Source organism: Delphinus delphis, chromosome 5 (assembly GCF_949987515.2).
Source record: "Delphinus delphis chromosome 5, mDelDel1.2, whole genome shotgun sequence".
NCBI lineage: Eukaryota > Metazoa > Chordata > Mammalia > Artiodactyla > Delphinidae > Delphinus > Delphinus delphis.
The window spans coordinates 38,394,762-38,407,502 of record NC_082687.1 but is presented as its reverse complement, the minus strand read 5'-3'; the positions used below and the strand labels follow the sequence as shown (position 1 = coordinate 38,407,502).

The 12,741-nt window shown below is 38.6% G+C and overlaps 1 protein-coding gene across 1 annotated transcript in view; it reads left to right on the top strand.

Annotated features, from left to right (window-relative positions):
• Window positions 1–11,072, top strand: part of CDS1 (CDP-diacylglycerol synthase 1) — a 69,115-nt gene extending 58,043 nt beyond the window's left edge. Inside the window, exons 11-13 of the mRNA XM_060011662.1 lie at window positions 75–194; window positions 2,265–2,368; window positions 7,857–11,072. Coding sequence (XP_059867645.1) covers window positions 75–194; window positions 2,265–2,368; window positions 7,857–7,986 — 354 coding nt within the window. The 3' untranslated portion in view covers window positions 7,987–11,072. The remainder of the gene's footprint in view (window positions 1–74; window positions 195–2,264; window positions 2,369–7,856) is intronic.
• Window positions 11,073–12,741: the final 1,669 nt, after the last annotated feature.

Genomic DNA, 12,741 nt, shown 5'->3' with positions numbered 1-12,741 from the left:
GTTTAGGTGGCGTGCTCGAATACATTTTTCATGCAGTTAGCCCCAACCCCTCTCCTTTTTTCTTCCCTCTTTAGGAAACAATAAGCTTGTATCCTTTCCAGATACACAGCATTGCTCTTTCCACATTTGCATCTTTGATTGGCCCATTCGGAGGATTCTTTGCCAGCGGATTCAAAAGAGCTTTCAAAATCAAGGTGTGTGTTTTAGATTCTTTGTTACAGTGTTACAGAATATAATTAGAGAATGTAATATAGTTGGAATTTGGTTCTCTTTTGGTCTCCCGCATTAAGCCCCTGGGCAAAAACTTTTCCACCCTATTTGTGTCAGCCTCACAGAGTATATATTCTTTCTTGTTAGGTTTTGGTCATGCCGTGTTAATACATTTTAAAGTGGTATATCACCCTTTTTTCTAGAAATGGCATGTGTCACTTGATGCTGGGACAGACACAGAATCTTGGTCCTTCAAGTGTTCATCCAAGAATCCAGCTATGAATTGTCTAAGTTTAGTGTCCTGTCACAGTCTCAAGTGAAGGGAAGTGCAAGAGTGCCTTTGGATATGTAACTCTCCATTCTGCTGGACCAGGGGTCAGCAAACTCTTTCTGTAAAGGGCCAAATCATACGCTAATAGCAGCAATATCGCAAACTACTCAGTTCTGAAGTCTTCCACCATAGTGTGAGAGCCCCATGGACAATACATCAATGAGTGAGTGTGGCTGGGTTCTAATAAAACTTTACTTACAAGAAACAGGCAGCGGGCTGGAATTGGTCTGTGGGACATAGTTTGCTGATCCCTGTTCCAGATACTTAAAATTAGCCCTATGTTTTGTTTACCTTAAATTCTCGTAAAGTGAGATATATTTGGCCTATTATCTCAACTCTCCTCACATGGCTTCACTAAGTTAAGACTGAATGTGTGCCATTGGGAGTTAGAGAGTGTCTACTGAAGGTGGGGTGCTCAGGGCAAGCTTCTCTGAGGAGGTGGCGTTTAAGCAGGGATACCAGGAAAGGAAGAGAATGAGTCCTGCAGAGAAATTGAAGGAAGGGAGTTCCAGCAAGTGCAAAGGAGTAGAGGAGATCAGCTGCTGGAAGGGGAAGAGGAACACTGTGGCCATGGTAGGGAGTAGGTGGTCAGACTACAGAGAGTGGTGGCCAGATCCCAGAGGCCAGGGAAATAAATACGCGAACTCAGCGAGCACTTGCAATGGGGAAGATACTACCTTAGGTGGAATGCAATATGCAAAAGTGTACAAGATGTTGTCCCTGTTCTCATGATGCTCACCACCGACTAGGGGAGATAATACACATCCACAAAGAATCGTAGCAATAGCTATGCAAGACGAGAAGCCTGTAAAGGCTGCAAACAGCCAAGTGGGATGGAGTTACCACGGCTCTATTGTGCTTGGGTTAGTAGGGAAGAGAAGGAAGGAAATGTGTTGGCAAAAATTAACCAAAGAGTTTTTCAATAGTTGTTTTAAACAGAGAAATGTTATGTTTAGAATGGTCTTTAATGGTCTCCAATCCAAGGTTTCTTGGTGAATGGTGAGGTTTCTTTTCATGTCTGAAATGAAGGTAGAATCGCTGTTGCATTTTAGAGGTTTTTAGGCTGCTTGAGTAAACGAGAAGGACAATTAGTCATTTACATTTCCTGGGCCCTGACACGTGTAGATGGATCTATACAGGGTCAATCTGCAGAGGCTTACTAACCATTCCCTTAATTTGGCCATTTAATGGACTAACGTGTCCCAAATGAACTATCTATTTTGATTTCCTTTTTACCCCAACACATAAAAAAAAGAAATATTTATCACAGTAGTAAAATATTTATTTCAGAGTAAGAACCATTAGGATAAACATGAGCTAGAACCAGTTGTATATCTGTCAACAACACTAAAATAGCTCCCCAAATAGTTTCTGATTAAACAGAAGAGCCAGCTATAAGATTAGATTAGTAATAGCTGATAGCATTTTTGATTTAGAAAATGTTTTATTAACTAAAAAAAGTTAGTGCTAGATTTAATTAATATTTAATTAGTGTTATTTGAAAGCTGTGTGTCAATTCAATAGTCATTCTAACATAGGCACATATTCCAACATGCAGTTTTAATCTGTTGGACATGTTCTAATAAGTTTGTATTTAGTGGGAAAATCCAATAGTAAAGTATTTTCCTTCAAGTCCATGATGTCAAGGAGACATTTACAGGTAGGAATTTTAGAGCAGGTGATTTTTTTGAAAAGTTACTAATATGTTTGTTTTTTTCTGAAGGATTTTGCAAACACCATTCCTGGACATGGAGGGATAATGGACAGATTTGATTGTCAGTATTTGATGGCAACTTTTGTGCATGTGTACATCACAAGTTTTATAAGGTACTTCTAGATTTTTAAAAAATGTTTTATTAGATGATTTCTTGGAGTTCTCATTTCGATAGGCATTAGTTTGAATTCGTTACTTTTTTTGTCATTGGTAATCTATAATAGCGAAGGGAACGGTGGCTCCTGGAACCGTGTCACACTGTAGCCTTGGGCAGTATGATTAAATTATAATTATTTCCCTTACATTTGAACAAGTTAAAAAAATAGTATATGTCATAGTCTAATAGGGCTGAGTTAAGATTCAGTTAGAGTGGGTGAATGGTACTAGATTTGGAACAGCAGGAGATTTAATTTCTCAACTGTGGACATTGTGGTGACAGTGAACCCTAAGAGTTACTTAAAAAGGAGGAGGACATAATGATTCATCCAGTCCACCAGTTATTGCTTGAGTGCCTGTTATGTGTTGGGGCATGTTCTGGGCATGGATATAGCAGAGAACAAAACAAACCAAGTTCCTGTCCTCAGGGCTTATTTTCTTCCTGGGGAGTTGGAGGGAGAAGGGGCAGAAGTGGAGAACAAACAAATGTAGCTTGTCTGGTGGTTATAAGAGCCATGGAGAAAAACAGAGCAGTCCGCAGGATTATGGGTGTGTATGTGGTGGGGGTGGGGGGTGGAGAGGCGGGGAGGGGTAGGTGGAGGGTGTTGCTGTTTTATATGGGGTGCTTTATTCTCATTACTAAACTTTAATGTTTTGGATCTGCCCTGAAATGCCAGTTTGAGGTGTGAAAGCTAACCACATCAACCACATGTTTACTTTATATGCCATGGCCTCTACTGGTGTCTGAGCCTAGAAAACCTGTATTTCCTTTAGAGTTATGTGGATTGAAACTCATATTTATAGGTCTCTAAATATGCATTTTAAATATATACTCATAGTAGTGTGAGCATTTTTGTATTAACTTTTATTTTCCTTGAGCCGTCTTGTTAGGAGTTTATCTATTTCATTAATCTTTTCAAAGAATCAAATTCTGACTTCACCTTTCTCTGTTGTGTATTTGTTTTCTATTTCATGGATGTCTACTCTCATCTTTCATTCCTTTATTTTTTTTAAAAACTGTATTGCCGTATAGCTGATTTACAATGCTGTGCTAGTTTCAGGTGTAGAGCAAAGTGATTCAGTTTTACAAATATTCATTCTTTTTCAGACTATTTACCCATATAGGTTATTATAGAATATTGAGTAGAGTTCCCTGTGCTATACAGTAGGTCCTTGTTGGTTATCTATTTTATATATAGTAGTGTGTGTATGTTAATCACAAGCTCCTAATTTATCGGCCCCCCACACCATGTTTCGCCTTTGGTAACCATAAGTTTGTTTTCGAAATCTGTGAGTCTGTTTCTGTTTTGTAAATAAGTTCATTTGTAAAAATTAGATTCCATATATGAGTGATATCATATGGTATTTGTCCTTGTCTGACTTACTTCACTTACTTTACTTAGTATGATAATCTCTAGGTCCATCCGTGTTGCTGCAAATGGCATTATTTTGTTCTTTTTTATGGCTGAGTAATATTCCATTGTATATATGTACATCTTCTTTATCTACTCCTCTGTCAATGAACATGTAGGTTACTTCCATGTCTTGGCTATTGTACCATAGTGCTGCAGTGAATATTGGGGTTGCATGTATCTTTTTGAATTATGGTTTTCTCTGAATATATGCCCAGGAGTTGGATTGCTGGATCATATGGTAGTTCTATTTTTAATTTTTTAAGGAACCTCTGTAGTGTTCTCCACAGTGGGTTTACCAATTTACATTCCCACCAACAGTGTAGGAGGGTTCCCTTTTCTCCACACCCTCTTTAGCATTTATTGTTTGTGGACTTCTTGATGATGGGCATTCTGACTGGTGTGAGGTGATACTTCATTGTAGTTTTTTAATTTTTTAATTTTATTTTTTTATACAGTAGGTTCTTATTAGTTATCCATTTTATACATATTAGTGTATACATGTCAATCCCAATCTCTCCATTCATCGCACCACCACCACCACCACCCCACCAGTTTCCCCCCTTGGTGTCCATACGTTTGTTCTCTACATCTGTGTCTCTGTTTCTGCCCTGCAAACCGGTTCATCTGTACCATTTTTCTAGGTTCCACATATATGCATTAATATACGGTATTTGCTTTTCTCTTTCTGACTTACTTCACTCTGTATGACAGTCTCTAGATCCATCCACGTCTCTACAAATGACCCAGTTTTGTTCCTTTTTCTGGCTGTACCTCACTGTAGTTTTGATTTGCATTTCTCTGATAATTAATGATGTTGAGCATCTTTCCATGTGCTTCTTGGCCATCTGTATGTCTTCTTTGGAGAAATGTCTATTTAGATCTTCTGCCCATTTTTTGACTGGGTTGTGTTTTTTTGACATAGAGCTGCATGAGTTGTTTGTATATTTTGGAGATTAATCCCTTGTTAGTCTCTTCATTTGCAAATATTTTCTCCCATTCTGTGGGATGTCTTTTCGTTTTGTTTGTGGTTTCCTTTTTCTGTGGAAACGCTTTTAAGTTTAATTAGGTCTCATTTGTTTATTTATTTTTGTTTTTATTTTCAGTACTCTAGGAGGTGGATCCCAAAAGATATTGCTGCAATTTATGTCAAAGAGTGTTCTCCCTATGTTTTCCGCTCAGAGTTTTATAGTGTTCGGCCTTATATTTAGGTCTTTGATCCATTTTGAGTTTATTTTTGTGTATGTATAGTGTTAGAGAATGTTCTAATTTCATTCTTTTACATGTAGCTGTCCAGTTTTCCCAGCACCACTTATTGAAGAGACTGTCTTTTCTCCATTGTATATTCTTGCCTCCTTTGTCACAGATTAATTGACCATAGGTGTGTGGGTTTACTTCTGGGCTTTCTATCCTGTTCCATTGATCTATATTTCTGGTTTTGCATCCTTTATCTTTCTTTAGGTTCAATTTTCTGTTCCTTCTCAAGCTTCTTGAGATAAAGCTTAGATTACTGATTTTCAGCTTTCTTGTGTAATATATTTATCTAACATTATATATTTCCTCTTAACTACTGCTTTTTGAGTGCTCTTTTTAAGTACTTTCAAGTATTCTCATCCCACATGTTATATGTGTAGTTTCATTTTTCAGATACAAATATTTTCTGATTTCCAGTTCTATATCTTCTTTGACATGGGATTATTTAGAAGTATATTAGAAGTATATTGATTTGCTTCCAAACAAATGGAGATTTTCTCATTCTCCTTCCTTTTTTGATTTTTGCTTTAATTCCACTGTGGTCAGAAAACATACTCTTTATTACTTCAGTATTAATATTTGTCATGACTTCCTTTGTGCCCAGGCACATTGTCTACTCAGATATACATTGTATGTACACATGAATCAAATATGCATTGTGCAGTTTCAGGATTAGTGTTGTAAGTCAACTGGGTGAAGTTTAGCTAAATCTTCTGTACTGAATTTTTTGGTTTGTTTTTCCATCTGCTTGTTCTGTATCAGTTACGAAGAGAGCTTTGTCAGAATCTCCCAGTTTTTGCTTTATATACGTTGAGGTTGTATTAGGTGTCCACACATTTAGAACTCGTGTCTCACTGTTGAATCACTCTTAGTATCATTCTATAATGCCCATCTTTATATACTACTTGTTTAAAGCTTATTTTGTTGAATATAAGTATAGCTACATCAGCCTTCTTCTTAATTGTGTTTGCATAATATTTCTTTGTCTATCCTTTTATTTTTTGTGTGCCTTTTTCCTTATATTTAAAGTGTGTTTCACTCTTTTCTTCTCACAAGGATTTTCTTTTTTTTATAACCCAGCTGACAATCTTTGTCTTTTTAATTGGAGTATTTAATCCATTTGCATATGATTTATTTACTGATATATTTGAGTATTAGTAATTAGTGGCTTTAAATCCTTAGAACTCTTTATCTGCAGAAGATGGCAGCTTTTAGAGCATTAACTCATACTTTTTTTTTTTTTGATCTGCTGTTCTCTCAGTAGGGAAAAGTTGTGCTGAGCCATGTTGTCCTCCATTTGAAAGTACACATTTAGACGATTAGAAATACAGTGCTAGAGCCAGAGTGCAACTAGCTGGAAGCCCCTGCTGACAATTTTGCATTTAGCTGAAGTTGCTAGAATAGCATTCCTTTTCTCTGTGGGCCCTACTCTGGGTTTATGTTAGGAAGTTGCTGAATCTTTTGAAGAAACGTAAGGCAAGTTGTGTCCTGACTTGAGTAGACTGTAGCTGCGAGAGACATATGGCTTCAGTTTCTGGCAAATGAGTTGAGCCACGTGTACAAAGGTGACCCATGGGACAGCTAATCCGTGCTATTGTGCAATAAGTCATAAATTTAATTACCCATGTAGATGTCTTTCTCAGAATTCTGTGCCATTCTCCATCTTGCTTTTTCTCATTGGATTTCCCTAATCCCTCTCCACAAAATGTAAGCCCACTCTGCTTTTCCTATTCAAGTGGATTGTAGAAATTGCAAAGAACAATACATCTACATCACAGTTTGAATTAGGTTCATTCTGAATTTAACAAAATAGCACTTTAGCAGTGTAAGTGCAGAAACCCAAGTGATCTCCAGCTTATAAATGGGTTGAGTTCTAGTGTGCAAAGATAGGAAATTGCAATCCCCTTACTGTCATGGTGTCTCTGGAGGGTGGGAATCCTGGTTGGGGTCTTTTCTGACCCAGAGTGCACCATCAGAAGGTGCAGAGAGAAGGGCTGGCATGGGGATGTTGGAGGAGCTTCCCCAGAAGGAGCCGCCCAGGGAGAGGCCCCTGCACAGGCTGGTATGATACCTGTTGGAGAGCAGTGTCACTGCCCAGTGGATACTTTACTTAACACTGCCTGGGCTTATTTCCTCCCCAGTGGGGATGCTGGGCAAGATGGGCAGGGCTCTCCACCTGCTAAAGGAGATCCGCTTTTATTTTGTTTCCTATATTGGGGTTTACCTAAGACCTTCTTTGAAAAAAGGCTGTTGTTCCCATTGTAGATCCCAGGTGGGGGCTTCAGGGCTGGGCTCGGGAAGTGTTCCCCGGTGGTATTTCTTCAACAGGGTACCTTCCCTGTCTGACGTTTCTTTGAAGCTAAAGACTTAAATTATGTCTTCATGTTCTCTTTTAGTTTATCCTCATCAGGAATGGTCCTTTTTTTTACAGAATGGTTTCCGTGTCTTGTCCAATCTCAGGATTTGCCTTTTTGCAGATTTTTGTGGAACTTAGATCTGCACTCCCTAAATTGCCTCGTGTTCCTGTCTTCTGTGTTTGCACATTCTTCCCACATCTAGACTGTATGCCTCTCAATGCAGATAGTTCTAGGGTTTTTTTTTTCTCCCTTTGACACTAACGTTGGGCATTAAAGTGGGCTCTGATCAAGAGCTGTTCCGATTCTGTAAAGATTGATCCTCTGCACTTAAATGCATGGTTTATTTTAAATTACAAGTATATGCTTCCTTTAGCTCTCTTAAAATAATAGTGTGAACTTTGTCTTTTCTGCTCTGTTATCAGGGGTCCAAATCCCAGCAAAGTGCTACAGCAGTTGTTGGTGCTTCAACCAGAACAGCAGTTAAATATATACAAAACGCTGAAGACTCATCTCATTGAGAAGGGAATCCTACAGCCCACCTTGAAGGTATAACTGGATCTGGAGAGGGAAGGACTGACAGTAAAGAATTCTACAGGAAAGCACCGACAGATGACATTTTGTAATTGTACAGAAAAGTGTCGAAAATGCAATAGATTGAAGTTTTACAGACATGAATGTTTCTTCTCTGAAATTACTGTGAATATTTAACACTTACTTGATCTAAGTTATGAAATAAGTAGCAAATGCCAGGCAAAATATCCTGTACTTTTTCTAAGTGTATTTTCTGATGTTAACTTCCTTCCCATTACTTGCTAGGTTTCATCACTTAAAAGACTTGTGTTTTAAAGAGTCACAACACTATGAGTAAATTGAGGATGTCTTGAGATTGCACCTGGCAAAGTGCCCTTTGCACAAATATTTACTTTTGTAGTCGGAGTGGCTCTTCATTTCAGCAAAATGTTTTATGTAAGGCACGATAGGAAGTTAGTTCTCCTCTACTTCCTCCTCTTTCAGTCTGAAGTATTTTCTGAAGGGCTGAGTTGGATCCAAAAAAGAAAGACTGTCCACTTTTCAAAGAAGTAAGTAATCATTTGCCAGCGAAAAACATTCCACTTTTAGGTGAGTTTGAAATTCAAGAGAGAGGCTGAAATTTCTACCATTATTGGTTTGCCAGAAAGAGCAGACATCAGACTCTACTTTGATTGAATTGTCTGGAAAAACATAACCTTCTCAAAAACTTTCAAGAGAAACACAGGAGAATTCTGCTATGAAGAACATATGTTCCCATCCTCCACCCATGATCACAACAGACAGTAGCTCAGGAGGCAGCACTGGATGATGACACATGCATAGCCCACCTCTTGGTTGAGTTCTCCACTTTTGTTTCCCTGTGAACTGGTTTCCATAAGTTCTGTAGCCACGAGCATCAGTACATAGGGTAGTGAGTAGGGGTGGTGAATGAGGCAGAGAAGGGGGTGCTCAGCTGAGCCAGAGTGACCCGTCCCTGGATGCGGCTCAGCACACCTGGGTCCTAGGCACCTACCTCTTGGTTCCCGTGAAGCCCACTGGACCCTCACCTGGGAAGAAGCGAGATCTGCCTGGAAACCCATTCCCAGACTAACTCCATGGTAGCAGCTAATTTTTATCACATTCTTCTTTCACATCATGTCAGAAAATCTGAGGCCATCAGCTGATTTTTTTTTTTTCTTTCAACAATGAAAATCAAGCAGAAGTGATTTCCACCAAGAACAAAAAGCACACGAATGCCAAACCTTTCCTTTGGGGGACTGGACACTGTAACCAGATGAGAATAAATTTCTTCTCAGTGGATGTAAATAAGCTATTGTTGCTGTGTGCTCTCTACAGCTGTATTTATTGTATTGTACAGTCAGCACTGAAACCTTCAAAAATTGCCTAGTGCTCCTTGGCTAAATGTTCAGAGGAAAAATAGATATATTTTAAAGAATGTTTTGCTAATGAAAAGAGTAAATATTTTTGTTTAAATCAGAAACAAATTTTAATTCTTTTATATTTCTGTTCTATTACTCAAAAAAAAAAATTGCAGATATGCCTGGGTTCCACAGATGTCATCTATAACTAGCAGCCTCATCATGTGTACTACAGGATTATGGTGGATATAGTTAAAGTCAGTCCCAAGAGTCTCATTTCTTGGCGTGGCATGCACTCAGTCAATTCATCGCCACTGGATGTGTGCAGTCAGCATTATTTCACACTATTCCATAAAAATTTAGAATTGGCATTGGAGGTATTATTACAGAAGGAAGTGATTATTTTTAAAATCAGGCTACCTTTAAGTTAATTTTCAACATTGCTCATTTTTACTTGCTGCATTAAAAGCTCCAAATGTAGATCATAAAAGAATTGACTTACCAAAATTTAAAAAATAAAATTAAAATTTTGTAATAGGAACTTATGTTGAAAACATGGTGAATTGCACCGTAAGAACTTGGAGATATGCAGTTCCCTCTGCATTTTTCTTTAAAGTGATGAGTGAGGCACTGCAAAACAGAATTATGAGCACATTACTGAATACGTATTATAAAATCAATATTATGGTAAACAAAATATGAAGCTAGAAATATTTGGGGTCACAGTAATAGCTATCCTCAAATACATTTAGAGTTGGATGTATATTATTCTATATGTAAAAAAGTAAATTCTTAATTTTAACAACACTCTAAAGGTTGACGTTTTTAGTGTACTTTTATAGCATGTATATTAAAATAGAATATATTTTATCAAGAATATACTTTAGGGCTTCCCTGGTGGCGCAGTGGTTGAGAGTCCGCCTGCCGATGCAGGGGACACGGGTTCGTGCCCCGGTCCGGGAAGATCCCACATGCCGCGGAGCGGCTGGGCCCGTGAGCCATGGCCGCTGAGCCTGCGCGTCTGGAGCCTGTGCTCCGCAACGGAAGAGGCCACAACAGTGAGAGGCCCGTGTACCGCAAAAAAAAAAAGAAAAAAAGGAAATAAAAAAATATACTTTAGCTAAGATTGCCATAAAACCCTGACTTTGATCATTTTTATATTTGCACTCTGAAGAGGGTTTATATTCCAGTGTAGCAATGTGATGGCAGAAAAATGAAAGACTAGGAACTTCCTTTACAGTAATGGCTAATTGTTCCAAATTTGCTGTTTGGAGAGGTACTCTAATGGTACTAACTGCTTAGTACAAATGTTTCCTCAGTGCTTTTCCCCTTGTGGTGGTGGGTATACATTTTACTGTCTGAGAATAAAAAGACCACACCCACACACACGCACACACCACCGTTTTATTCTCTTTTATAGTATCTCTTCATTTGTAATTTGGTTTGAACAAAGATAGTACCACCTTGTTCAGGGGAAAAGAAAAAGTAGAAACAGTGTATACTGTATATGGGTGGGAGATAGCTTTTGATATGTGTCAATCAGTTCGCTGAACCTTTTACTGAAACTGAGATAGGAAAATAAAACTGAAACAAATCACATTTTGACTCTGTTGTGCCATTTTCTCTTTGGAGAGGAAACATTCATTCAACTAGTGTTTACAAAATGACAAATACAGAAATACTGTATGCTGTGTATATTTCATCACCGATACCTACAGTGACATCTTCAGGGCTGGGAATAAATAAGTTCTGGTGATCACTGAACATGTGTGTTTGTCTAGAGGTGATGTCCTCTTAATTGAAAGAGCACCGAATTTCTAGGGTACTTTTTAGTTTATAATTACGTATTTATTTTTGTGAATCTTTGATCCAGTCACCACTAGAGCTTTAAGCTACTTGGACAGTGAGAGGCGTCTGTTTTGATGGCCACTGTGTTCTGGCTCAATGCCGGCAACTCCCTAGGCCCTCAAGCTTCTGAACAAATGAAAGGTTTGGGGTCTGAAGACCCAACTGTGTACATTCCCATTTGTGTCTCTTGGACAGCCCCTCCACACTCATCCCAGTTTTCAATTTTGTGTGGTTCTAAGACAGGCTTCATTATTCTTAGTTCCTAGGGTTGTTTTAAGGGTTAAGTGAAAACTCATATGAATGTGCCTTTGTGTTCAACATAGAGGAGTTGATCCTGAGTTCCTTCCTTCTTCCTATCTGCTCCTTTCCTGTTGTCCGTCTCCACTGGGAAGAGACAGTTTGATAGGACCGAACAGAAAGGTAAGCACGTCTCTGGTCACATCTGATTTAGGTAGTGTTAATGTAAGTGTTCCTTGAATGGACACCATCATTCTGACCTCCATGGAGGAGCTGTCTGTCCTGCAGAAAGTCCACAGCCAGATCTTGCCACTGGCTCCTGAAACTTAAGAGCTTACAATTCACTCCTTGGGCGGAGGGGGGCTCTATTTGGGAATCTGCGTGTAGTGGCTGCAAATAAAAGCAGATCTAGACAATTTAACCAAAATCAAAAGCCTGTCCTACCTTAATTCCATTGTCTTCCTGCACAGAAGGGGAGAAGGTTTTAGAATCATCAGATAACAAGGAGAGTCATTTAGTAAGGGCCAATAAACGGAATGTTATCTGTTGATGGCAAATTGAGTTTCCAAAATGACCTGAGAGAATACAGTCTGGTCCTCTAATGTGTACAACGGACATGGGCGGTAAAGCAGCCTTGTTTCCCAGAGAGAGAAAATCATTGAGGGACAGCCTGCCCAAAGATGTCCTCTTGGGGAGAGAATGAAATGTCAAACTGCTCTGTCAAACTTACAGGACGACAGGTTATGGATTTGGGGTTTAAGCTCTTAGACTCTCCTTTTCCACTGTGTGTCCAGCTTGAGTTTAATGGATCCAGGTGGTTTTCAAGAAGGTTCATTGTCAAACTTTAGACAGGACTTAGAAAAGTGATAAGTTTGGAGAACATTCTTGAGTAATAAGTATATTTTTGATCAGTTTTAATAAATCTCAAAACTTTGTGAAGGAACCAGAAGCTTCAGCTAGTACAGGTAAGATAGACACATTTGAATCATTAGCAATTCTGTTTTTTTTCAATAGCTTTATTGAGATATAGTTTATGTACCATAACACTGTGCAACTATTACCACCTCTAATTTGAGAATATTTCCATCACTCCAAAAAATTCCCTGATGCCCATTTGCAGTTAATCGTCACTCCAACCCCCAGCTTTAGGCAACCACTGATTTGCTTTCTGTCTCTATAAATTTGCCTTTTCTGGACATTGCGTGTAAATAGAATCATACACTATGTAGTGTTCTGTGTCTGGCATAATATTTTTGCATGTATCAGTACTTTGTTCTGTTTTATTAATACCGTATTTTGATGACCCATTTTCCTGTTGATTATTTGGGTTATT